The following is a 21,844-nucleotide window of genomic DNA, read 5'->3' as shown; positions in this document are numbered from 1 at the left end:
GACACTCCGTCGCATCGCCACTCTTCTCTCCACAGTTTGATGACTTTTCCCGGGACCTGTGTGTCCAGGCTTTGCTGGATATCATGGACATGTTTTGTGACCGACTGAGGTAACGGCAAGGATGAGGAGCTCACAGCCTTCCAGCCTTATCTTAGTGTGAAGGAGAAGCTCCCGGCATATAGGCTCAGACCACCTCTGTTGGTTCCCACACTTCTTTCCACCTGCTCGTCTGCACCCACCCATCCACATCGTTTTCTCCGTACTCCCTTAGGGCTCAAGTGCCTCTTCTCTGTTTGGAGTAGCTCATTTGAAATCTTATCCGGTGAAAGCCAGCAGGGCAGTCTTCCCCAGGATTTTGCATGCTTCCCAGCTTTCTTCCCTAGTAAGGGAGTGCCAGGCACTCGGGGGGAGCGTGGGTGTGGGTCGGATTTCAGCCTTTGGATCAAGGACAGATTTCGCATCCTCTCCCCGTAGCTGTCACGGCAAAGCGGAGGAGTGCATCGGGCTGTGCCGGGCCCTCCTCAGCGCCCTCCACTGGCTGCTGCGCTGCACCACAGCCTCTGCAGAGCGGCTCCGGGAGGGGCTGGAGGCGGGCACCCCAGCGGCTGGTGAGAAGCAGCTTGCCATGTGCCTGCAGCGCCTGGAGAAGACCCTCAGCAGCACCAAGAACCGGGCCCTGCTCCACATCGCCAAACTAGAGGAGGCCTGTATGTCCCCTGGGTCCCTGAGCCCCACCCGCCACTGCTCCCGTAGCCGGTTCTTTAATTGAGAGGGGAGAGGCAGGATGCCATCCCACTTTTTTCCAGGAGGATCTGAAATCATCCCACTTCCTTTTTTTTCTCCCCATAAGCATTGCATACATCCCAGGGACTTGGGCAGGGTGGCACCCGAGCCAATCAACCAACAGGTATTTACTGAGCATTATTGTACGCCCAGCACTGTGCCAGGTGCTGGGGGTGGGGGCGGGGGGCTACCGAAGGGGCATGTGGCAGGGTCCCTGCCCTCGACGAGTGTCCATGCTAGTGGGGAGCCAGGCTAGCACATAATATACAGGGCAAAACCGAGAGCGTGAGACAGGCACACCATCCGTCACTGTGTTTGTCTCCACGTTACTCATCTGAAAGCCAATAACTTTTGTGTGTGAGCGCTGCCTAAAACATCCCTTTAAGTGCAGTGCCTGCCTGCTGCCAGGCCTGTTGAGCCATACGCCTCTCGACTCAAGTGCAGATATTAAATGTTGGAACCCTCCAGAGCCCGGGATCAGACAGATCACCTGGTGGGAGGGAAGACGGGTATTTGTGGACGTGGGGCCTGAAGGCCACGGTCTTGCCGATGAGGCTTGGGACTACCTAAGGATCTCTTGTTCTCCAGTAACGAGAATGCTGGAATGGGTTGCACCCAGGTCTTTAGGACCTGGTTGAAGAACTTGTTACAGGCTTAGTATATTTATGACTTCTCAAAATATGGTTATTGGCTATGAAAAGTCCAGAAAGATGGTCACTATGTAAAAATGGGCCATGTTGGCAGCGTATCAATTTTGAGTGCTTGACAAGTGTTTATTGGCTGAAAAATGAATGAATTTGTAACTTAATTTTATTGGATCTCAGGTCTTATCTTTTTGTTTTTTTTCCCCTATGCTACATGGAGGTTAATGGGCTAGTTGGTGCCATTATCCATCATTTGACCCTCTGGAAGTATAACTAGGATAAGTGACTTATAAGTGCCAAGCTGTGTGGTATAGACCATGAGTTCAGGCATTTGGGAGTAAGAGGTCAGTGGGTTGGACCAGTCGGGTAAGTTGTTAAAGGAGCTGGGGCTTGAACATAGACTCGCAGGATAGTGAGAGTGTGAGGGGGAGAAGGTGAGTAGGAGGGGCTTTTCAGAGGGGAGAACGGCGAGAGCAAAGGCCCAGACAGGGAGCAGGTGAACACAGAAGGCTGTTCAGGAATCCAGCTTGACGGGTGGAGAGCGGTGGCCGCTTGCAAGGCTGGCCCACTCTCGAAATGATTTGTGGTCACCTCCCTGTTCCGGCCACTGGACTGCAGGCCCCCCGGGCCTCTCTCCGTCACTGCCTGTCTTCTGCCGTACCTAGTTTCTGAAGTCAGCTGTGGGCGACCCCTAAGGAATGGGGCTTCTGGGAATCGTTTCTAGCGGCTTCATCGTTGGTGCTCACCCCCCTTCTGGAAACAGTGCATGCTGCCCTCAGGCCCCTAGCCTCCATGCCATCCTCGGGGGAAGCTTCCCTGCGTGGTTTTTGTGGGCCCAGGGGGTGCCAAGTCAAGGAGTTTGGGGCCAGTCTCTCTCTCTCTCTCCTCTGTTCCCCATCATTCTGTGCATTTTCTTTTCTCTGCCAGCCTCCTGGACTGCCATCGAGCATTGTCTCCTGAAGCTTGGGGAGATCCTGGCCAATCTCAGCAACCCCCAGCTCCGGAGCCAGGCTGAGCAGTGTGGCACGCTCATTAGGAGGTACCTGCTCCCGGGGTGATCCGGTGAAGGGAGAGAGGAAAGGCCCGGGTATGGGTGGGAAGCTGTGGCCTCTGGCCCTGACCCCTCTGCCCTCACCTCCTCTCTGACTCTCCCTTACCCCCCGCGCGCTGTCCCCTGTGTGTCCCCTCAGCATCCCCACCATGCTGTCCGTGCACTCTGAGCAGCTGCACAAGACCGGCTTCCCCACAGTCCACGCGGTGGTCCTGCTTGAGGGCACCATGAACCTGACCGGCGAGACACAGCCCCTGGTGGAACAGCTGATGATGGTGAAACGCATGCAGGTGGGAGGCCAGGCCTGCTTCTCTGTCCCCGGGGCGGGCTGGCTATGCGGGGGCGGGAGGGAGGATTCTTCTGGTCTTGCAAGGGAGAAATAGGGTTTCTCCTAATTTGTGGTGGAACGTGCATGGTTCTGTCAGGTGGCATGGTTCTGCCGTGTCACCTGCTGTCCCTGGTTCTTGCACAAGAGTCGGGGAGGTGCCTGTGCTGCCCTCCTGTGACCCACTGACCCCCGGGGGTCAGGAGACGGGAGGGGGGTGGGCGCCCTCTTATGCTCTCCCTTGGGTCTTCCCACAGCATATCCCCACCCCACTCTTTGTCCTGGAGATCTGGAAGGCCTGCTTCGTGGGCCTCATCGAGTCTCCTGAGGGCACGGGGGAGCTCAAGTGGACAGCTTTCACTTTCCTCAAGGTACCTGGGACGTGGGAGCCACGGAGAGTCGGTCTCAGAATGGTTCTCAGGAAGAGCGGAGACACCCTGGACCTTTGCCCCACATTTCTCCCGGCTGACTTCACGCCCAGCTTGCCAGGTCCCCCAGCGCAAGTTGCCCTGATTTTCCCTGAAGGTCCCAGGGCTGTTCAGCCTGCTTGGCAGGCCTCTGCCATGTCCTGGCCCACAGGTGCTGGGAGCTTGGTCATCAGCCATGTTGGCACGGGGCAGCTCCGGGAGCCCACTCTCACTTAGAGCATTTCCTTGTTGAGCCGCGGAGGTGAGGGGTTCCTGGGCCCTGCAGGCTGAGGGCAGCGGGCGCTTGGGGAGACTTCAGCTTTCTCATTTGGCTCTTTGAGTGCTTTCACTTCCAGGGCAGGAGTGTTCCTGTCTCAACCCAGAGCAGGGGGATGGAAGGGATGCCTTTCGTTCTGGGTGAAAGAGAGAAGAAACTGAGCCTCCTGTTTTTCCCCCTGCCTCACCCTCTAGATTCCACAGGTTTTGGTGAAGTTGAAGAAATACTCCCATGGGGACAAGGTAAGTTAAAGAAATGAGATGGGGAGTTGGCATGGGAACAGGTGAATCCTTGTTACAGCTCTGGAGAAACAAGGGCACGGGAAGGGTCACTTGGCCCTACCTGGGCGGTAGTGCGTTCTTGTGCTGGGGAGGGCTGGAAGCAGGGGTATCCCCTGAGCATCTGCGGGCATCCACACACAGAAGGCAGTCAGGCTGCTCCGGAGGCGAGGGTGCCCGAGATGACCAGGGCCGAGATGGCAGGGAGCAGTGATGCCCCATACTGTCCTCGTCCAGTCGCTGGAAGCCAGCAGTGGGCACGGCCAACCTGTAGGCTGTTGTACCCAGCAGGGTGTCTTTGTGAGCCCGCATCACGGGCCGTGGGTGGAGCGGAGGACCTGGAAGCCAGATGGCAGTTTCTGTCTCTTTGCAGGACTTTACCGAGGATGTCAGTTCTGCTTTTGAGTTCCTGCTGAAGCTCACACCCTTGCTGGACAAAGCTGACCAGCGCTGCAAGTATGAGGTCCCCTGCTCACCTCGCTGTACTGGAGGGAGTTCTGGCTCTTCCCCTGCTCTCTGTGCCAGATCAGCAGCAGGGGACCGGCTCCTTGTTCCTCCTCTGGGCAGGGGCAGGAGGCAGCAGCCCCATGGCTGCCGAGTGCCCAAGCCCCTCTGCCTTCCCTCAGGCACTCAAAGTGTTCTTTACCCTCAAGGAGGGAGGATATTGGGCAGGGCCTCACGGCTCTCCCTCGATAACCCCCGCAGTTTGCCTAAGGCCCCCCATCATCTTTTTCTCTCACAGCTGTGACTGTACAAATTTCCTACTCCAAGAATGTAGCAAGCAGGGCCTTCTGTCTGAAGCCAGTACGAACAATCTCATGGCCAAGCGGTAAGGATGAGCTCCTGGGCTGGCCCAAGGGCCCCTTGACCACCCGCCTCATGTCCAGACTGGGCTGCTGGGTGCCTCTTCCCTCCTGTCGAGGGTTTGAGTGTGGGTGACGGGAACCACACCTAGGGTCACCAGGGACAGGGGACACTGATTTCTGCAGACCAGGGTTTTGCACTGTCAGGGCTTTAACTCTCGCCCTCCTCTGTGATCGAAGTAGAAATTGTAAAACTTCCTTCAGTCTTAAATGAACTTTCAAAATAGGTGTAATGACTAGAGACGATTTGAAGCAGTTGCGATGCTGGATGCGCTTTCTTAAGCATCACCCGAGCCCAGTGGTGCTTGTGTGCTTCGCGCCTTCTCTGTGCCTCTGCTTCTGGGCCTGGACTAAGGAGCGTGTCAGGAATTCATCTCTGTTCCCTTACCTTCTCTTGTGGCCACAGCAAAGCAGACCGGGAGCACGCACCCCAGCTGAAATCAGATGAAAATGCCAACATCCAGCCCAACCCCGGGCTGATCCTCCGCGCGGAGCCCACCGTCACCAACATCCTCAAAGTGAGTGCCCCGTTCCCTTGCCACCAGGGACATACCTTCCCTCTTTCCAGTTTCCCTCTTCTTCCAGATAAGTAAATAGGCCACGGACCTCTCTCTCTTCTGGTTACTTTGGAAGTAGAGAAAGGGGGAAGGTGAGGGAAGCGCCCTTGGAAACAAGTGTTTGTTGAGCTTCACTGGTCAGCCAGGCACTGTGGTGGGTGTGGAAACAGCGCTGAATCTCACAGCAGAGACCTCGCCCATCCTGACTCCAGCGCCATCGTCCCAGTTTAGTCGAGAGGAATGGATCGGAGAGCAAAGAATTTAAGGAACGGATTTCCAGGTTGGAGTCAGATATCTGTCGATTAAATGGCAGGTCCTGTTATCCCGTTTAATGGAGACATGCAGAGAGAGAAACTGGCTAGGCTGTATCTGGGGGGTCTTCAGTGTTCTTCAGGACTTGATTTCCTGTCTTGTCCCCAGACAATGGATGCAGACCACTCCAAGTCCCCGGAGGGGCTGCTAGGGGTCCTGGGCCACATGCTTTCTGGGAAGAGCCTGGACTTGCTGCTGGCTGCTGCTGCGGCCACTGGGAAGCTTAAGTCCTTTGCCCGGAAATTCATCAAGTAAGGAAGCCTGAACGCCTGACCAGGGTCTGGGAGGCGTGTGTGAAGGAGGAGGTGGGGACTTCCCTGGTGGCCCAGTGGTTAAGACTCTGTGCTCCCAATGCAGGGGGTCCGGGTTCGATCCCTTGTCAGGGAACTAGATCCCACATGCCGCAACTAAGAGTTCACATGCCGCAACTGAAAGATCCCGCATGCTGCAGTGAAGATCCCGTGTGCCGGAACTAAGACCCGGCACAACCAAATATGAATAAATAAATATTAAAAAGAAAGAAAGCAAAAAACAAGGGAGGAGGTGGCAGAGTAAGGGCGAGGCACTGGGATCTGAGTCTCCCCAGAGATGCCAAGGCAGAGCATCCCAGCTGGAGACCTGGGGGGAAGGGCCCATTCTCTGGACATGAAGTGCTCTTTCCTCTTCAGCTGAGGATGGAGTGGAGGTGTTTGCCAAGGTGACGAGGTGTTGAACAGCAGATGTGGAGGGACTTTGTTCATACCCACTTATTAATAAGGGACTCTCAAATTCTGCTGACTTTTTGGGTTGACCTGGAATTTGATGTATAGAATGTTGTTCCATTCAGCGAGCCATTCTCTAGGCCTTGGAAATCTTTTAAAAATAGAAAGAGTTCTTGTTTCTGTAGCAATGGTGTTCCTTTTAAGTTGAACCCATAATTCAGACTCTAGTGACCACCTCTCTGAGTGGGCAGAGCCCCTGACCCCAGCCGCTGCCCAGCCCTTGTCCTGGTTGATGCGACCTGTCTCCATTCCTTCTGCAGTTTGAACGAATTCACGACACACCGCAGTGAAGAAAGCAGTAAGTCAGCTCCACACACCCCCAGACCCAGTGGTGCTAAAGGAGGGGTGTGGAGGGAGAGGACAGGGGAGGGAAGAGGACGCTTCTGCGCATCCTGGGGAGGCTGTGTTCTCCCCTAAGGATGACTGACTGAAGCTTTTGGGGAGCCTTGAAAGAGGGTCATGCTGGGAAAAGCGTTCTTCCCAAACCACCCTTTGTCTCTCTCCATCCCCCGTTACTATTTGGTCAGGTGTTGGGGGGAAAGGAGGGTTCAGAGTCTTTGGTTCCAAGGAAGGGATGATGTTCCAACTGAGACTCAAGAAAAGGATTCTGAGCCTCAGAGCTTTGAAGGAGCCACTCGGTCCCTGACCTTCCTTGAGGCAGGTCCTGAGCCCCTCCCAACCCAGACAAGGCCTTTGGGCCCCTGCCCTAGGCTGGGGGTCAGCCTTTTCATCCTTCACAGCCAAGGCGGCCTCAGTTCGAGCCTTGCTCTTTGACATCTCCTTTCTCATGCTGTGCCACGTGGCCCAGACCTATGGCTCAGAGGTGAGTGACGGGGAGCAGTCAGGATTGGGGCACTTGGGACAAAGGGGAAGGTAACAACCAATAACTCTCCCCATCTCACGCCCCTGCCCCACCCCCATCAATGTCCCAAGCCAGTTAGTTCTCCTGGCTGCAGAAATCAGATGCCCCCGCCCCATGTCAATAGATGCTGTCTTGTCATGTCCTGAATCCTTCAGTTCCGCACTCACCACTAGGTGGCAGCATAGCCCCTGTCTTTCTCCCTCAGACCAATTTGTCCCCAGTTCTTCAGGCTGGGAGCCGGGAAGCCACTGGGCAGGAAACGAGGTGCAGGGTGCTGCACCTCCCCACCCCTTCCTTTCTCAGGTGATCCTGTCCGAGTCAAACACGGGAGGAGAGGTGTTCTTCTTTGAGACCTGGATGCAGACCTGCATGCCCGAGGAGGGAAAAATCCTGAACCCTGACCACCCTTGCTTCCGGCCCGACTCTACCAAAGTGGAGTCCCTGGTGGCTCTGCTCAACAATTCCTCGGAGATAAAGCTGGTGTCAGTGACCTGGGCGCCCACTCCAAGGGTGGTAGTGCGGGGTAGGGCCCCGATCCTCTCCCTCGGCCCATCCCACGCGCCCCAGTGGTGATTTTTCTCCCATTCCCTCCCTCTTGTAGGCAGATGAAGTGGCATGAAGCCTGTCTCAACATTTCGGCGGCCATCTTGGAAATCCTCAATGCCTGGGAGAATGGGGTGCTGGCCTTTGAGTCCATCCAGGTAACCCCACCTTGCCAGCAGCCTTCTCTCTTCCCTGAGGCACAGAGGCAGCCTTCGATAGCTTGTTAGATTTCATAAGAACGAAAAGACCCCTTAATCCAGGAGCCCGTGTGTGGCTCTTGATCTTTCTTGTAGTCAGTCTTAGCTGCTCCCTCCCCCGCAGGGAACTTGGGGAAAATCAGACTTGTGGTGAAAAGGGACGTGGAACACGGCCCTGGATCCCACTGCTGCACTGAGCTGCCCATGGAGGCCGGGGCAAGTGGTGGCCAGGGAAGGGGAGAGGGTGGCCCCATCACCCTTCCCCCCCCCCCACCCCCCCCAGAAAATCACCGATAACATCAAGGGGAAGGTGTGCAGCCTGGCAGTGTGTGCTGTGGCCTGGCTTGTGGCCCACGTGCGGATGCTGGGGCTGGACGAGCGTGAGAAGTCGCTGCAGATGATCCGCCAGCTGGCAGGGCCGCTGTACAGCGAGAACACCCTGCAGTTCTACAACGAAAGGTCAGCGGCCCATCCCCTCCCTTCTGGAGCTCTGCAGGTCTGTCCTGAGAAGCCAGCGCCTCCAGAAACCACCCTCTCCCTCTTCTCTTACCTTCCCAAACATGCCACTCACCTGCTCACTCTCTCTTCCTCACTCACTCACGTTCTCAATCACGTCTTCACTCACTGACTCAGCAACGCTTAGTGTGTGTCTCTGTGCCGGGAGTGTTATTATCCAGCAGCCGCTGTGTGTGCGCCGGAACTACAGACCCCACGTGGCTATGATTCCTGCCCTCAAAGAGCTCGAGTCCTGGGGAGCTGGCTTGCCAGAACGGAATGGTTACCTTAGCTCTGTCACTCTTAAGGAGCTGTGCGCCCATCTGTAGATTTGACAGGCCTTGGGCCTGTCCACGCCCTCCCTACCCTGCCCCTCCAGGCCCAGCTATCTTCTGTGCCATTTTCCTGCCTGGGCTTTTCAGGGACTTGGAGGACCTCCCTAGTGACTTCAGCTGTGTTGAGTTCAGTGGTATGGGTTCATTTGCCCATCCAATAAGCTTTTTAAAAAAAATATGGTAAAAAATACATAAAGCTTACCACCTTAACCATTTTTAAGGGTACGGTTCAGTAGTGTGTTAAGTATATTCACACTGTTGTGAAACAGACATCCAGAACTTTTTCATCTTGTAAATCTGAACCTGGACCCGTTAAACAGCACCCCTCCTGTCCTTCCCCCAGCCCCTGGCAACCACCGTTCTACTTTCTGTTTCTATGAATTTGACTTCTTTAGGTACCCCATGTAAGTGGAATCATATAGTGTTTGTCTTTTTGTGGCGGGCATATCTCACTTTGTGTAATGTCCCCAAGGTTCAACCATGTCATTGCATGTGTCAGAATTTCCTTCCTTTTTAGGGTTGGATCGTGTGTATGTACTACACTTTGCTTATCCATCCCTTGGTTGATGGACACGTGGGTTTCTTTCACTTCTTGGCTTTTGTGAATAGTGCTGCTCTGAACGTGGGCGCGCACCAAGCAGTGAGTTATGAGTGATGACCCACAAGGTAGCCGTCGGGATGTCTTTTAAGAGAAGTGGAGACACTGAGCTGAAATGAGGTTGGGAGGATGTGTAAAATCCCATCTCCTCTTTTGTCCTCCCCTCCCTCCTCATCCTCCCCGCAAAAGTCATGGACTGTTTTCTGTGATGTAATCCATTCTAAGCACCCTGACTCCTATCTGGGAAATCTGTGGCTCCATCACGCAGGTGGAAATAGTGGCCGGGAAAGTCATAGTGACTTTCCCAGAGCCACCCAGTGTTCCCCGAACGATTAGCGCTCAGGCCCAGGCCTGCATTCACTGTCGAAGACCCTTCATGAGAAAATTCCTGGATATACACTTAAATTTGCCCAGCTACCAACGGCCGGGAAAAGTCTTGTGGGGCAGCCCTTGGGCCCCTGTCCTTGAAGTAACAGTTACTTTGGGAGGAGGCCAACGCTGGGTGGGGAACCCCCCCACCCCCCCGCAAGCACTCAGCCTAGAGGGAAGTGATTGTATTTATTTATGCCAGAGGATTGTCAGGGCCCAGGCCTGGGGGATGGAGGAAGTTGGAGAGAGAGTGAGAGAAAGTATGAATATATTGCTAGAATGACCTGGGTGAGGCAAGTGCCCCCACCGCCCGCCCGTAGGCTGGTGCCGGAGCAGGACTTGTGGGGTCAGGTCTGCTAGGGGTTTGCAGCTTCCCCTGTCTCCTCCCTCAGCATAGAATGGGGTTAACTCTGTAACCCAAGTCCTGGGAAGAGTCGGGCCTGCATGGTCCTGCCCCCACCCCAGCTATTGAACCTGCTGCTGCCTGAACCAAACCACAGGCCCTCCCACCTCCCTCCCTCCATCAGGGTGGTGATCATGAGCTCCATCCTGGAGCACATGTGTGCGGACGTGCTGCAGCAGACGGCCACACAGATCAAGTTCCCATCCACGGGTATGGACGCCATGCCCTACTGGAACCTGCTGCCCCCCAAGCGACCCATCAAAGAGGTGCTGACGGACATATTTGCTAAGGTGCTGGAGAAGGGATGGGTGGACAGTCGCTCCATCCACATCTTTGACACCCTGCTGCACATGGGAGGCGTCTACTGGTTCTGCAACAACCTGATTAAGGTACTGGGGTCGGGGGTGGGGGTGGGGGCTGGGGGGAGCAGGCGTCCTCAGACCGCCGGAGACAGCTGAGAAAACGCCTGACGGGACCAAGCGTGGTCTGGTCCTCTGGCTTCCCAACCCCTAGCCCAGTCGGCCGGGCTTCTCTGCGAGGCCCACTGGATGCAGAGAAGATTCCTTGGACTCCAGAGGCCGGTCCTCGCCTCGGGAGCTCCTGGGGTCTGAAGGGAGTTGCAGGACGTCATTGCCCATGTTGAGGGCCCTCAACTCCTCGGTCCTCCTCTGCCCCGCCCTTCCAGGAGCTGTTGAAGGAGACGCGGAAGGAGCACACGCTGCGGGCGGTGGAGCTGCTCTACTCCATCTTCTGTCTGGACATGCAGCAAGTGACCCTGGTCCTGCTGGGCCACATCCTGCCTGGCCTGCTCACCGACTCCTCCAAGTGGCACAGCCTCATGGACCCCCCTGGCACGGCTCTCGCCAAGTAGGATTTTGTGGAGAGCCTTAAGTCCCCCCAGCCCGGAGTGGGGCACCCTGCCTGGGCCACCCAGGAAGCTGGGCTGTGGGGAAGCCCTGTCGGGTGGGGCCTGGTCAGCACGGGCACAGAAACCGCGTTGGGGCCTCTTTGATTTTACCCCCTTTTCCCGGACCCCTTTGCCAGGCTGGCCGTCTGGTGTGCCCTGAGTTCCTACTCTTCGCACAAGGGGCAGGCGTCCTCCCGCCAAAAGAAGAGACAGCGCGAAGACATCGAGGTAGGATAGGGGCCCCTTCCCCCGTTCATTGCCCTTGTGCTTGTTCAGCAGGTGTTCACCGAGCCTCTTCTGGTAAGAGGCACCTTCCCGGGCACAGGCAGCCAGCCACGGTCCCTGCCTCTGGGCCACTGTGTCAGGGGTGACTGTGTGGGAGGGTCTCTCCCTAGGGTAGTGGGAGGGGCGAGGAGAGGGAAGCTGACCCCCTGGAGATGCTGCCTGCGGCCTATGGGGGCTTGACTCCGAACTGAGCTCCGGCTCTCTTCCCAGTCCTGGAAGATTTGGGGATGCAGCTGTGGGTAACAGTGGCTCTCCTGCCCCCCAGGATTACATCAGCCTCTTCCCCTTGGATGACATGCAGCCCTCGAAGCTCATGCGACTTCTGAGCTCCAATGAGGAAGATGCAAATATCCTTTCGAGTCCCAGTGAGTGTGTGGACGGGGCCGGGCGGGCTGTTTCCTTTCCCGGGAACTCACTCCCGAGAGCTGCTCTGCATCTTGCTGGCTGGGCAGAGAGGCTGTGGTAGGAGTCTGCCCCATTCTGTCCCCTACAGCTGCTCTGTTTCCTATCCTCGAGCGACCAAAGGTTGCTGTGGATCACTCCCTAAGGGCTGAAGCTCTTCTGCCCAGATCCCATCCCAGCCCAGGGTGCATAGTTGACCCTTCCCCACTCCTCATGGCAGTGAGTTCACTGTCTTGGGCACAGTCTGTGCCACCGACTCACAGCTCTGACCTTCCTTCCCCTGGAACAGGCCCCGACACCTGGAGCAGGCCTGGGCTGGTACTTGGGACTGCCCCCCCACTCTTCTGCCTGGAGGGCACCCCGACTCCACCTGCTTCCCTAGATGTCACCGCCTCTCCCTGCTAAGGGCTCTTCCGTGGCGTTTAATTTTTCCTGTTTCCAGAGATTTCTCCTGAGCCTAGAAGTTTCTCTGAGGTCTTTTAGGGACTAGGGGACCAACTGTGCACTTGAACCGAGGAAAGGTGCTATGACCTTTGGCTAGTTACTTAGCAAATCTTAGTCTCAGCTTCCTTGTCTGTAAAATGGAGACGTGAGGATTAGCGGTTTCAGCCATATGCAGCCCGCAGATTGGCACGTGGCGGTGCTGACCGGACAGTAGTTCTCCTCTCTTACCTGCTTGTGGGGAAGTCTGTATTTGGGGCCCGTGCGACTGGACCCAAGCATCTTCTCCGGCCGGGCCCTCCCCCCCCCCCCCGACAGGGGAGGGCTCCCGCGGGCGGCGGTTTGGAGCGCAGGAGGCCGTTTCCTCAGTGCCCCCTCACTTGCCCCCCAGCCGACCGGTCCATGAGCAGCTCCCTGTCAGCCTCCCAGCTCCACACGGTTAACATGAGAGACCCGCTGAACCGAGTCCTGGGTGAGTCCTCCCACCCCCGCCCCTGGCCCTCCTCCCCTCTGCCCTCCGTCTCCCCTGATTGCCAGCTCTCCTGCCTCCCCCAGGCCCCCATCTCGCCCCTCTCTGGCTTGCCCCCAGCTTTCCTTTGTACTTTCTCTTTCTGACGTCCCCATTTGGGGGGACGCCCTTAGCACTTCTTTCTTCTCCCAGATTCTGACCTCTTCCCAAACCCTTCTCATGGAATTCTTCTCCTTCCCCCCGCCACCCCTCCCTCACAGCCAACCTGTTCCTGCTCATTTCCTCCATCCTGGGCTCTCGGACCGCCGGCCCCCACACGCAGTTCGTGCAGTGGTTCATGGAGGACTGCGTGGACTGCCTGGAACAGGGCGGCCGAGGCAGCATCCTGCAGTTCATGCCCTTTACCACGGTGGGTGCCGCGCCCCCGGGCCCGCCGGCGCGCCCTCCAGCTCCGAGCGGGTCAGCGAGTCGCAGGAGAGCTTGGGGTCCGGGGGCCAGTAGGGAGGGCTCCTTCCTCCTGGACATCACACCCACCATTACCTTGCTGAGCAGCTGTCTGTCTGTCTCACAGGTATCGGAACTGGTAAAGGTGTCAGCCATGTCCAGCCCCAAGGTGGTTCTGGCCATCACGGACCTCAGCCTGCCCCTGGGCCGCCAGGTGGCCGCCAAAGCCATTGCCGCCCTCTGAGGGCCTTGGAGTGCCCGCAGGGGCTGGAGGGAGGGTCTCTGCCCCGGGTGCCTCAGAAAAGGACGTGTGGAAAGATGAGACATCATTGCTCATATCCACATGATGTAACCGCCCTTGGTCGATTTCCAGATCTACCCCCCCCCTCCCCCGCCCGCAACCCGCTCCTGACTTCTGACCTCTAAGACGGCTCCCAGTTTCTTTCATAATTTCCTTTCCCGCTGCCAGCACCTGATGCATGTGAGCAGCCTGGTTCCTTGACCCCGGGCCGTCTCACTGCAGCCCGACCGCTGTGCGCGCCTCCCGCTTCCGAGAGTGGGTTTACCTGCGGGGAGCTTTACAGGTGCAGGGTATGTGGGTATGTGTGTGCGTGTATATATATTATCTCTTTTCACACGGGGTGTGTTCACCTCGGCTGGCTTGTAAATAAAGACCTCGTGGATCTCTCTGTGCCTGCTGGTGCTGTCGGTGCCTGTGTCCCATGGGGGCGGGGAACCCTGGCTCCGCCCTGGACCCGTGCAGTCCGTGGAGTGGAGGAGGGTGCCGGAGGACGGCTGGGCTCAGGGTCCCCAGTTGGTGCACTCAGTAGGGGCGGGGCAGGGCGGCGGGAGCAGCTTCCCTTCCTCATACCTGCCTGCCGCTTCCCCCCACCTCGCAAAGTCAGACTTATCTGAAAAGGGAGAGGTTTTGGCTAAAGGCCCCGCTGGTGCTGGGGTAGGGTGTCCTGTTCTGATGTTCCCCAGCCCGGCCAAGCCCCGCCCAGAGTCTGACTGGCCCGGGAGTTGGATCTTTCCGGGAGAGGACTGGGGGTATGAGGGCTGAGGGGTGAGGGGGGATGAAGGCAGGAACTCTGTTTAACCCTTCTTTGCCTGCTCGCCTCCAAGCCCCGTTTCTTCAGGACCAACTAGAGAAGGGGGGACCCTGAGCCGTGCAGCTGGGGGTTCTAGCCCCACTCAGCCCGACCCTGCTTCTAAGGAACCAGATGGGGAAGGGAAGTGAAGTAACTCAGGAGCTGAGGACGGGGAGGTCTTGGGAGGGGAACTGGGGACGGGTTGGCCATCTGGACGTCCTTGGTCTGGTGGTGGCAGCCTGGAAGCATACATGCGTCTTCAGCTGCGAGCACAGAGGTTTGTCTTGAACCTGTGCTGTGAAGCGGCCCCTCCGGTCTCCCCGGGTGTGAGCTCAGGCCTCTTCAGCCCATGAGGCCCGAGACAGGTAGGAAGGCTGAGGGCTCCCTGCCAGATCAGAGGCAGTGCTTGACGAAGCACACAAGTGCAGAGCCTGGAATTTGGGGTCCAACCCAAGCTGTCACCTTGGCCTCAGCTTCCTAATCTGTAAAAGGCCCTTCACAGTTCTTTGTGGGCAGCTGTGAGCATGGATGGGTGAAGGTTTATGGAAGATGGTAAACTGAGGCCCTGTGCACACGTTAAACCCTCCCTCACTTGGGGCCCGCGTCCATCTGTGTCTGGACTGTGGAGTCCCCCTCTCCCAACCCTACTCTCTCCTCTCCTGGTACGGGTGACCCATCTACCTTCTGTCCTCCCTGCTGGGCGGTGGCTCCACGAGGGCAGGGACCACGCCTGCCTTGTTCACTGCCGTGTCCTAGCACGCGGCCCAGTGTCTGCACCCAGTGGGTGCACCTCCTCTTCCCCTCCTTCGGGCCTCACCCTCCATTCAACTCCCCACCCGCGACCCCTGGCCAGGCACCAGCTGGACTCAAGAAGGAGGAAGGACATTTACTGGAGACAAAACACTTTATTATCGTGGAGTTTGGCTACAGTGAGAAAGTGGGGGCCGAGGGGGAAGGTGAACAGTCGAGCGCCCCTCTCACACCCCGTCACATGAGCCCCCTCATCTTTTCCCTCCCACATTCCCAGTCCCACCCAGCAAGGCAGAGACACGACTGCCCAGCCTGAAAAGGAATCAGAATCCCGACCCTGACCCCGGCGGGGTGGGGCAGGCGCCACTAGCCCGATGGTGTCTATAGTGCATCCAGAAAAACAAGAGGCGCTGATGCCTGGGCTCCCCACACAAGGAGTCAAAACGTGCCCGAAAAAAATCTTAAAAGGATTCCCCAGCAAATTCGCGGGACCCCAGGGTCAAGCGTCCCGGCTCCGGCTGCCTCTGATGGGCTCCGTGCCCGAGGCAAAGGGGACTCGAGGGAAACAGCCAAGTCAGGCCAGAGCCAGGGGTGCAAGGACCCAGTTGGGGAACACTGCTGTTTAAATATTAAACAGGGCTGTCTCATCTCCCACGTGGGAGACTTCCCGATGATTCCAAGGGCCCCGAGGTAGGCACCCTCAGGGTAGGGGTTCGCTGTGGCTCTCCCCAGAGCCCACCACGGAGCCAGGCAGGGAGCAGTCACAGGAAGTAATACTTGGTATTTACCAACTCCCTCCCAGTCCAGGGGACAGGAAGACGGGAGTTTTTCTCCCTGCTACAGGCGGGAGAATGAAACTTGGAGGTGGAGGGAAGGATCCAGGAGTCTGGGGCTCCTTTCTGTCTTCCCCGTCTTTAAATATTAGGTTTAAATAAGCATAAATATTAAATAGAGATAAATACACTGAAGGGGGAGGGCTTTGCTCAGGGCTCGGCCAGGTAGCGCAGGACACGGTAAGCGAGCTCCAGGAAGCTCTGCAGCTTGGAAGCAACCAGGACCCCTCCTGCCCGGCGCTGGAAGGCCGAGGTGAAGGACGGCACGGGGCCCTGGGTAGGCTGTACGGCAGGGGCCACCCCCAGGTCTTCCATCTGTGGGGGAAGATGAGGTCAGCGATCAGGCCCTGCTGAGTGGGGACTTAGCACAGGGAGGAAAGGCGCAGGGCTGATGGGCTGTAGACGATCCAGGGTTCATGGTGGAGCCAGGACCGAACCCAGGTCTCTTGAAGGTCCAGTGACCCCGCCTCATGCCCTAAACTAGGGGGGGATGGGGGAGGGTCCTGGGATGAAGTGGTAGCTCCCTACATCCAGCCCACTGAGAATGTTCCTGCCCCAGCCCTAGAGAACTCCGGGGTCCCCAGGCTCGCAGCACCACCTTTGGGGACCAGCTCGGTCCGGGGCCCTAACGCTTGCTGCTCACCAAGAGACTCACCTGCAGCCAGATGTTGGTGGCAAAGTCGGTGACGTCCAGCTGAAGTACGTCCAAGGTGGGGGCCAAGTCTGGGGAGATCCCCGTCAGGGCCTGCAGGAGGCCCTGGTAGAGGAAGAGGCCGCCATGCAGTTGGCTCAGGCAGCCTGTCTGGGAGATGGGATGGGAAAGTCAGGGGACGCTGCCTGGGCTGCCCACCTCAGGGCCCCAGCATGGAGCCTGGAGGGCTGGGGAGCCTTCCAGGTCATCCTTTCCTGCCCGTCCCCTCATCTCCCTTCTCCCCTCCGGACACTCACCAGCTGCAGGGCCTGGCTGGAGCAGCTACTCAGGGAAGCCTGGGGGATGCCCAGAGAGTGCCCAAGCAGCACCAGCTCCTCAGGATGGCACAGCTTGTGGGTGGTGCACTGGCGATGGGAAGGATGCTGAGTGAGGGGGACTGGCCGAGCCGGGTGGCTCCTCCTTCCCGAGGGCCCCCATCTCTCCACATCCACATCTTCCCCTCCCTCCACGTCCTGCCAGGCTTCTCAGCCCCGTTCCTCCGTCCAAGCCCCCAGCCAGCCCCTCCCAGCACTGTCCCCTAGAGGTTCTTCCCCCAGTTCCCCACCAGCCACCTCTCCTAATTTTCTCCCATTTCCCCCGAGTCTCTCCTCTCCCATCCCATGTCCCTTCCACACGGTTCCCTTTGGTACCCTCTGCTTCTCTCTCTCCCCTCAGCTCTGCCCCGCGCAACTTCTTTCCCCCCTGCCCGCTGCTGCAGTACCTCTGTCCCCTCCCTGTCCTTCCGCAGGCCGCCTTCACTCACCAGCCTCTCCTGCAGCTCAGCGCCATCAGCCTGGATTTTCCTCACTTGCTCTAAGCACTTAAGCAGGAAGCTCTGGGGCAGGGAGCTGGCAGGGCCGAGGGGTGTGGCTTCTTGCACCGTCCAGAGTGCACTGTGCCAGAGCAGCAGCTGCAGGGCTGGGAGCAGACGGGGGCTCAGGAGACGTGCAGACCTTTCTGGGAGCCCAGGGACCCTACCCTCTGCCACTCCGGCCCCGCAGCTCTCCCCTACTGGGGCCCGGACACTCACCCATCAGCTTCATGGGGCTCTGGGCAGCAGGTTCAGCCGGGGTCTGGATGGGTCTGTAGTAGGTTCTGGGTTCTGTCAGGGACCAGGTCCAGGGGCCTTTATACACAAGCCCATGGAGGCCTGGGAGGAAATTACCTGGTGCTGCGACTAAGGCTTAGTAATAACTTCCCAAGATTTATGCAAATTTGGCGTCCAGGACAATGCAGGGGGGTTGGGACAAAAAAAGTGTTTGCGAAAGTTTTGTGAAATTGTGGAATCTCTGATTCTTCTTTGACGTCTTGCCCCCCTCAAACTCCCTTCCTCCCCTCAGCCCCACCCAGGTCTCAATTGCCCCAGAGTGTTTGAACTGAACCGCTGAACGAAAGCTGAGCCAATGATAAAAGCCGGGGAGGCTGGAGTCTGGTCGACCCCAGGGAAGTGGCAGGCCTAGGCTTCGGGCCCTCCCTCCCGCCCTCCCCTGGCACATCTCCTGGGTCAGCCCCATTTGCCGCTCTCCCTTGGGATTCTCAAGCCACCTGCTCCCCAGGCCCCCAATTCTGAGAAGGAAGAAACTAGTTGCCCTATTCCTATCCCCCCCAATTCCCAGAGGCTGCCTCTCTGAGTGCCCTCTTGAGGGGCCAAGGGCCTGAGATAGGAACATTGGGGTCTTGCCCCCTGTCCCCACCCTACATGTTGAGAGGCATCATCCTGGTTCCTGTCCCGAACTGGTTAGCCGGGAACTCCCCAATCCCCCCCATGACTCATTCCTTTAAGCCCCCGGAATCCTGGCAGAGACCAGAGGAAACCGGATGTCTGTTCCGAATGAAGCAAGACCCATTGAGGCTCTCGGTTCAGGTTCACCTGACCTTGCCCTTCCTCCTCCTCCAGCCCGCACTACCCCTCCCCCCTAGTGTCTCAGTGCTTTGGAGTTGAGGGTCTGGGACAGGTGGCTCCCCTGGCCAGGTTCACTGCCAGCGGGCATGTGTGTGCCGCCCTGAGTGGAGAAGCGCTAGGGTGAGAAAGAAGAAACCGCCCGGCTTCAGACCCGAGAACCACGTACTGTTAGCGCTGGAAGGGACTTTGGAGTCTGTTCCAACTCCGTGAACCAGGCCAGTGAGGGAAGAGGCTTGCCCAAGGTCATGGGTAGTGGAGTCAGAGTTATAATCCAGACCTCTGCCTTGGGCCTGAGAGTTTTCCACAGGCCATGGGGCCTGCCTGGGGAAGTCTGACCAGCCGCACCCAAGACTGTCATGTTCTGTCCCAACAGAACGCTGTTCCAGCCCAGGACGGGCCAGAACGGAGTCTCTCCGGATGAGGAGTGCGTGTGTCTGACTGGGCCAGGCCATCTCTGGGGCGGGGGTGCCCCCTGGTGGCCACAGCTGGCAGGGCCTTCACCTGCTAATCAATTCACGTCCTGCCTCTGGTCCCTGGTCCTCCTGCCTGGCAGCCCTGGCCCCCAGCTCCACCTTAGGCCAGGCAACTGGCCACCATGCCCCTATTAAGCCCAGTTCTGCACCCACCTCCATGGGAGGAGAGGGGTGGGTTTAACAACTGTGGGGGCATGGCAGAGGTTCTCACAAACATGCCTCCTCTCCTTCCGCCTAAGAACCTCCAGAGGACCCAGCCCACCCCCGATGTTGTGCAGAGCATGCCCTGTACAATGGCAAATGCATTGCTTTCAATAAGCCTATGAGGAAGGTACCAGAACCATTTCCCCTTTCACAGAAGATGAATCTGACCTTGGAGAGGTTGACTTGCCCCAAAATAGCAGAGCCAAGGTCTGCCCTATGCCTGAGTCTTAAACTCTTAACCATTGAATCTCTTTCATTCATTCATTCATTCTTTATTTATATAAAATTTGTTTACTTATTTGGTTGCGCCGGGTCTTAGCTGTGGCACGCGAGATCTTCCTCGTGGCACGCAGGGTACTTTTGTGCGGAGTGCAGGCTCTAGAGGGAGAGGGCTGTGTTGCCCCACAGCATGTGGGATCTTAGTTCCCTGACCAAGCATCAAACCCCCGTCCCCTGCATTGGAAGGGGGATTCTTAACCACTGGACCACCAGGGAAGCGCCCACCATTGAATCTCTTGACCAACGTTGGGCCTTCCTCAACCATAACCCGGCCAGCTCTAGACTCAAACTATAATTTTCACTCACAGTCCAAGTGTGTCCGAGGTTTGGCTCAGAAAATGCTACTTCTAACAAGGGTGGCCAGAATGGTGAAGAGACTTGCGATCGCGATTTGAAGAAAACAGGCCATTTTGTCTGGTCGAGAGGAGAGGTTGTTGCGTGGTCTCAAGGGCTAGAGTGGGACAGGGAGTGGAAGCCCAGCTAGCCAGCTTTCAGCTCAAGGAAAGAGCTTTCTAACCGCCAGAGGTGCTGGAGGATGGGGTGGGCTACTTCCAGAGGAAGTGAACTGCCTGACCAGCGAGGTGTTCTGGCCTCCATTCCATAGAGAGAAAATCTGAATGTTGGCTGGCAGTTACAGGACACCTCTTATATGCCAGGCACCTTCCATTACGATTTTGTCTTTCATCCTATCAACCAAGTGTGGATTATTCCCATTATAGACAAGGGACAGCCTCAGAGAACCGAAAGGCCCCAGATCACAGAACAAGTCGGGGGCAGAGCAAGGCAGGATTCGTGATCAGCCTTCCCAAGTCCCCGTCATTCCTATTGCACTATCTTCCTGTTCAGAGAGCTGTATGTACTTCTTGGATGATGGCTCAATCCAGACTTCAGCCCCACCCATGAGAGAATAAAGACCAGGCAGAGAGAAAGCCCGGTTACCAGTCCTGACACGTGGGCTACGCCAGACTGAAATGATCTGGCAAAGGTCCTGGCTCCAGGGAACCCCCCCCCACCCCCCCGCAGCCGTTATTCATCCTTCCAGCTTCCTAAAGTCTTTCCCAGTTATTTCTCAATGGCCAGAGCGGGTGAGTGGCTTCCACTCACACTTCCTGTTTTCATCTGGAACTGGGCACGGAGTGTCCTTATAAAGGCTCCAGCGTAATGCCTTTGCTGCAGACTTGGCCTGTGGGCCAAGATATGTACACCCTGAGTTAAGAATCGGTTTTACATGTTTTAAGTGGTTGGAGAAAAAAATCAATCGATTTTGTTTCTTTGGCTGCATTGCGCAGCATGCAGGATCTGAGTTCCCTGACCAGGGACCTCGCCGCGTGCAGTGGAAGCACGGAGTCTTAACCACTGGACCGCCAGGGAAGCCCCAAAAGAATATTTTATCACAGGTAAAAATCAGGAAAAGCCAGTGTTCATAATTTGTTTACATACTGTTTATGTAAGGCCCCTTTCAAGAAGGGCAGAAGTGAGTAGCTGTGACAGAACATACGGCTCGCAAGCCTAAAAAACGTACCATCTGGCCCTTTAACAAAAGTTCGCAAACTAGGACACAGGACATATGTACAAGGGAACATACAGAAATGTCCTCTGCAGTGTTGTTTGTAACAGTAAACCAATGGCCACCAGTAAATTAATAAACAAATAAATCGTGGCCCATTCATACCACATGTGCCTCTCCACCCTTCCACAATAGAAAATCCACGAGGACAGCAGTTTGTTTTATTCAGTCGTATTCTTAGTCCCTAGAACAGTGCTGGGCACGGGTTTAAACATGATTAGGGCTCAAAACCCATACTGAGTGAAAGGAACTTACTTTCACGTGACACATCATTTACAAAGATTTAAAAACTCAAGACAATACTATATTTTGTAGTAAAAGTATAAAAACATAAACTGGAAGGATACCCACTGAATTCATCAGAGTGGCTGCCTTTAGGGAAGGAGGGAGGAGGCCTGGGAAAGGAAGATGGGCGTTTAACTTATCTGTCATGTTTTATGTTGCATGGAAAAACATGACACCTTAACAAAAGGTTGATATTTATTAAAATTGGGTGGAAAGTACATGGGTATTTCTTATGTTATTCTTTGTACTTCTCTGTAGTTTTCTAATTAAAAAACAAAACTGGAAGGCAGAGAACACAGTGAACTCTCCAAGCATAAAAATAACACTGGACTTCTCCAGGGAAAGAAAGCTAAGCCAGTGGCGATGAATTACAAGAAACTTCCAGACCGTGAGCAGACAGAAAAATGGTCTATAGACTCAAGGTGGTTGAGAACCAAGAAATCATGACAAATGACCCCAACTCTGTGTAACAGGATGACAGACTCTCCAATCCATTACCAACCAGGAAAGGGTATGGGGCACTTTGGGCTGGGTGCTGACTTCAAGATCTGTCATTGGGAATAATAATAATTACAACTAATTATCACATACTCAAAAAGAAAGTCATTTTAGAGGTCAGGTAAAGTGGTCATGGGCCAGAAGGACAGCTATGTAGGGACAAAAACCAACCAACCAGATAACAGAGCCACAAACTGAGGCTGGGAGAAGGCTGCACAGCCTACAGAACGTGACCTGAACTTGGTATATCGCGTAGGCCAGT

At 56.4% G+C, this 21,844-nt stretch overlaps 2 protein-coding genes and 1 non-coding gene across 10 annotated transcripts in view; 2 read left to right on the top strand and 1 right to left on the bottom strand.

The window, feature by feature from the left end:
- The window catches only part of MED24 (mediator complex subunit 24), a 33,606-nt gene extending 19,905 nt beyond the window's left edge, over positions 1–13,701 (top strand). For 3 of the 8 annotated variants that reach the window (XM_067021660.1, XM_067021661.1, XM_059047397.2), the window contains 22 exons: positions 36–109; positions 475–707; positions 2,355–2,466; positions 2,618–2,768; positions 3,061–3,174; positions 3,682–3,729; positions 4,139–4,221; positions 4,508–4,594; positions 5,035–5,146; positions 5,606–5,748; positions 6,519–6,556; positions 6,999–7,081; positions 7,424–7,602; positions 7,722–7,821; positions 8,144–8,319; positions 10,185–10,449; positions 10,746–10,927; positions 11,105–11,195; positions 11,518–11,617; positions 12,487–12,567; positions 12,825–12,973; positions 13,136–13,701. In XM_067021660.1, coding sequence (XP_066877761.1) covers positions 36–109; positions 475–707; positions 2,355–2,466; positions 2,618–2,768; positions 3,061–3,174; positions 3,682–3,729; positions 4,139–4,221; positions 4,508–4,594; positions 5,035–5,146; positions 5,606–5,748; positions 6,519–6,556; positions 6,999–7,081; positions 7,424–7,602; positions 7,722–7,821; positions 8,144–8,319; positions 10,185–10,449; positions 10,746–10,927; positions 11,105–11,195; positions 11,518–11,617; positions 12,487–12,567; positions 12,825–12,973; positions 13,136–13,252 — 2,718 coding nt within the window. In that variant the 3' untranslated portion in view covers positions 13,253–13,701. Of the gene's footprint in view, positions 1–35; positions 110–474; positions 708–850; positions 908–2,354; positions 2,467–2,617; positions 2,769–3,060; positions 3,175–3,681; positions 3,730–4,138; positions 4,222–4,507; positions 4,595–5,034; positions 5,147–5,605; positions 5,749–6,518; positions 6,557–6,968; positions 7,082–7,423; positions 7,603–7,721; positions 7,822–8,143; positions 8,320–10,184; positions 10,450–10,745; positions 10,928–11,104; positions 11,196–11,517; positions 11,618–12,486; positions 12,568–12,824; positions 12,974–13,135 lie in introns of all 8 variants that reach the window. The other 5 variants (XM_067021657.1, XM_059047394.2, XM_067021659.1 and 2 more) reach the window with 3 other exon arrangements.
- On the top strand, positions 6,817–6,920 carry LOC131747175 (small nucleolar RNA SNORD124). The gene has a single exon (XR_009332804.1). It is a non-coding gene; the product is annotated as a small nucleolar RNA SNORD124 (small nucleolar RNA).
- Positions 13,702–14,984: 1,283 nt separating the features above from the next.
- On the bottom strand, positions 14,985–19,316 carry CSF3 (colony stimulating factor 3). The gene is made up of 5 exons (XM_059047465.2): positions 17,404–19,316; positions 17,137–17,291; positions 16,631–16,738; positions 16,338–16,484; positions 14,985–15,997 (listed from the first exon to the last, which is right to left on the bottom strand). The coding sequence occupies exons 1-5, from the start codon at positions 17,414–17,416 to the stop codon at positions 15,833–15,835; spliced, it is 588 nt and encodes a 195-aa protein (XP_058903448.1). The 5' UTR covers positions 17,417–19,316; the 3' UTR covers positions 14,985–15,832.
- Positions 19,317–21,844: the final 2,528 nt, after the last annotated feature.

The sequence above is a fragment of the Kogia breviceps genome, chromosome 19 (genome assembly GCF_026419965.1).
Source record: "Kogia breviceps isolate mKogBre1 chromosome 19, mKogBre1 haplotype 1, whole genome shotgun sequence".
NCBI lineage: Eukaryota > Metazoa > Chordata > Mammalia > Artiodactyla > Physeteridae > Kogia > Kogia breviceps.
This window is presented reverse-complemented; position numbering and strand designations above follow the sequence as displayed.

What these genes read in the sequence shown, in the direction of transcription:
- CSF3 (XM_059047465.2), bottom strand. An exon ending in CCAGCCAGGCCCTGCAGCTG is followed by an intron (nt 16,485 to 16,630) that starts GTGAGTGTCCGG and finishes CCCATCTCCCAG; the next exon opens with ACAGGCTGCCTGAGCCAACT. An exon ending in CCACCAACATCTGGCTGCAG is followed by an intron (nt 15,998 to 16,337) that starts GTGAGTCTCTTG and finishes CTTCCCCCACAG; the next exon opens with ATGGAAGACCTGGGGGTGGC.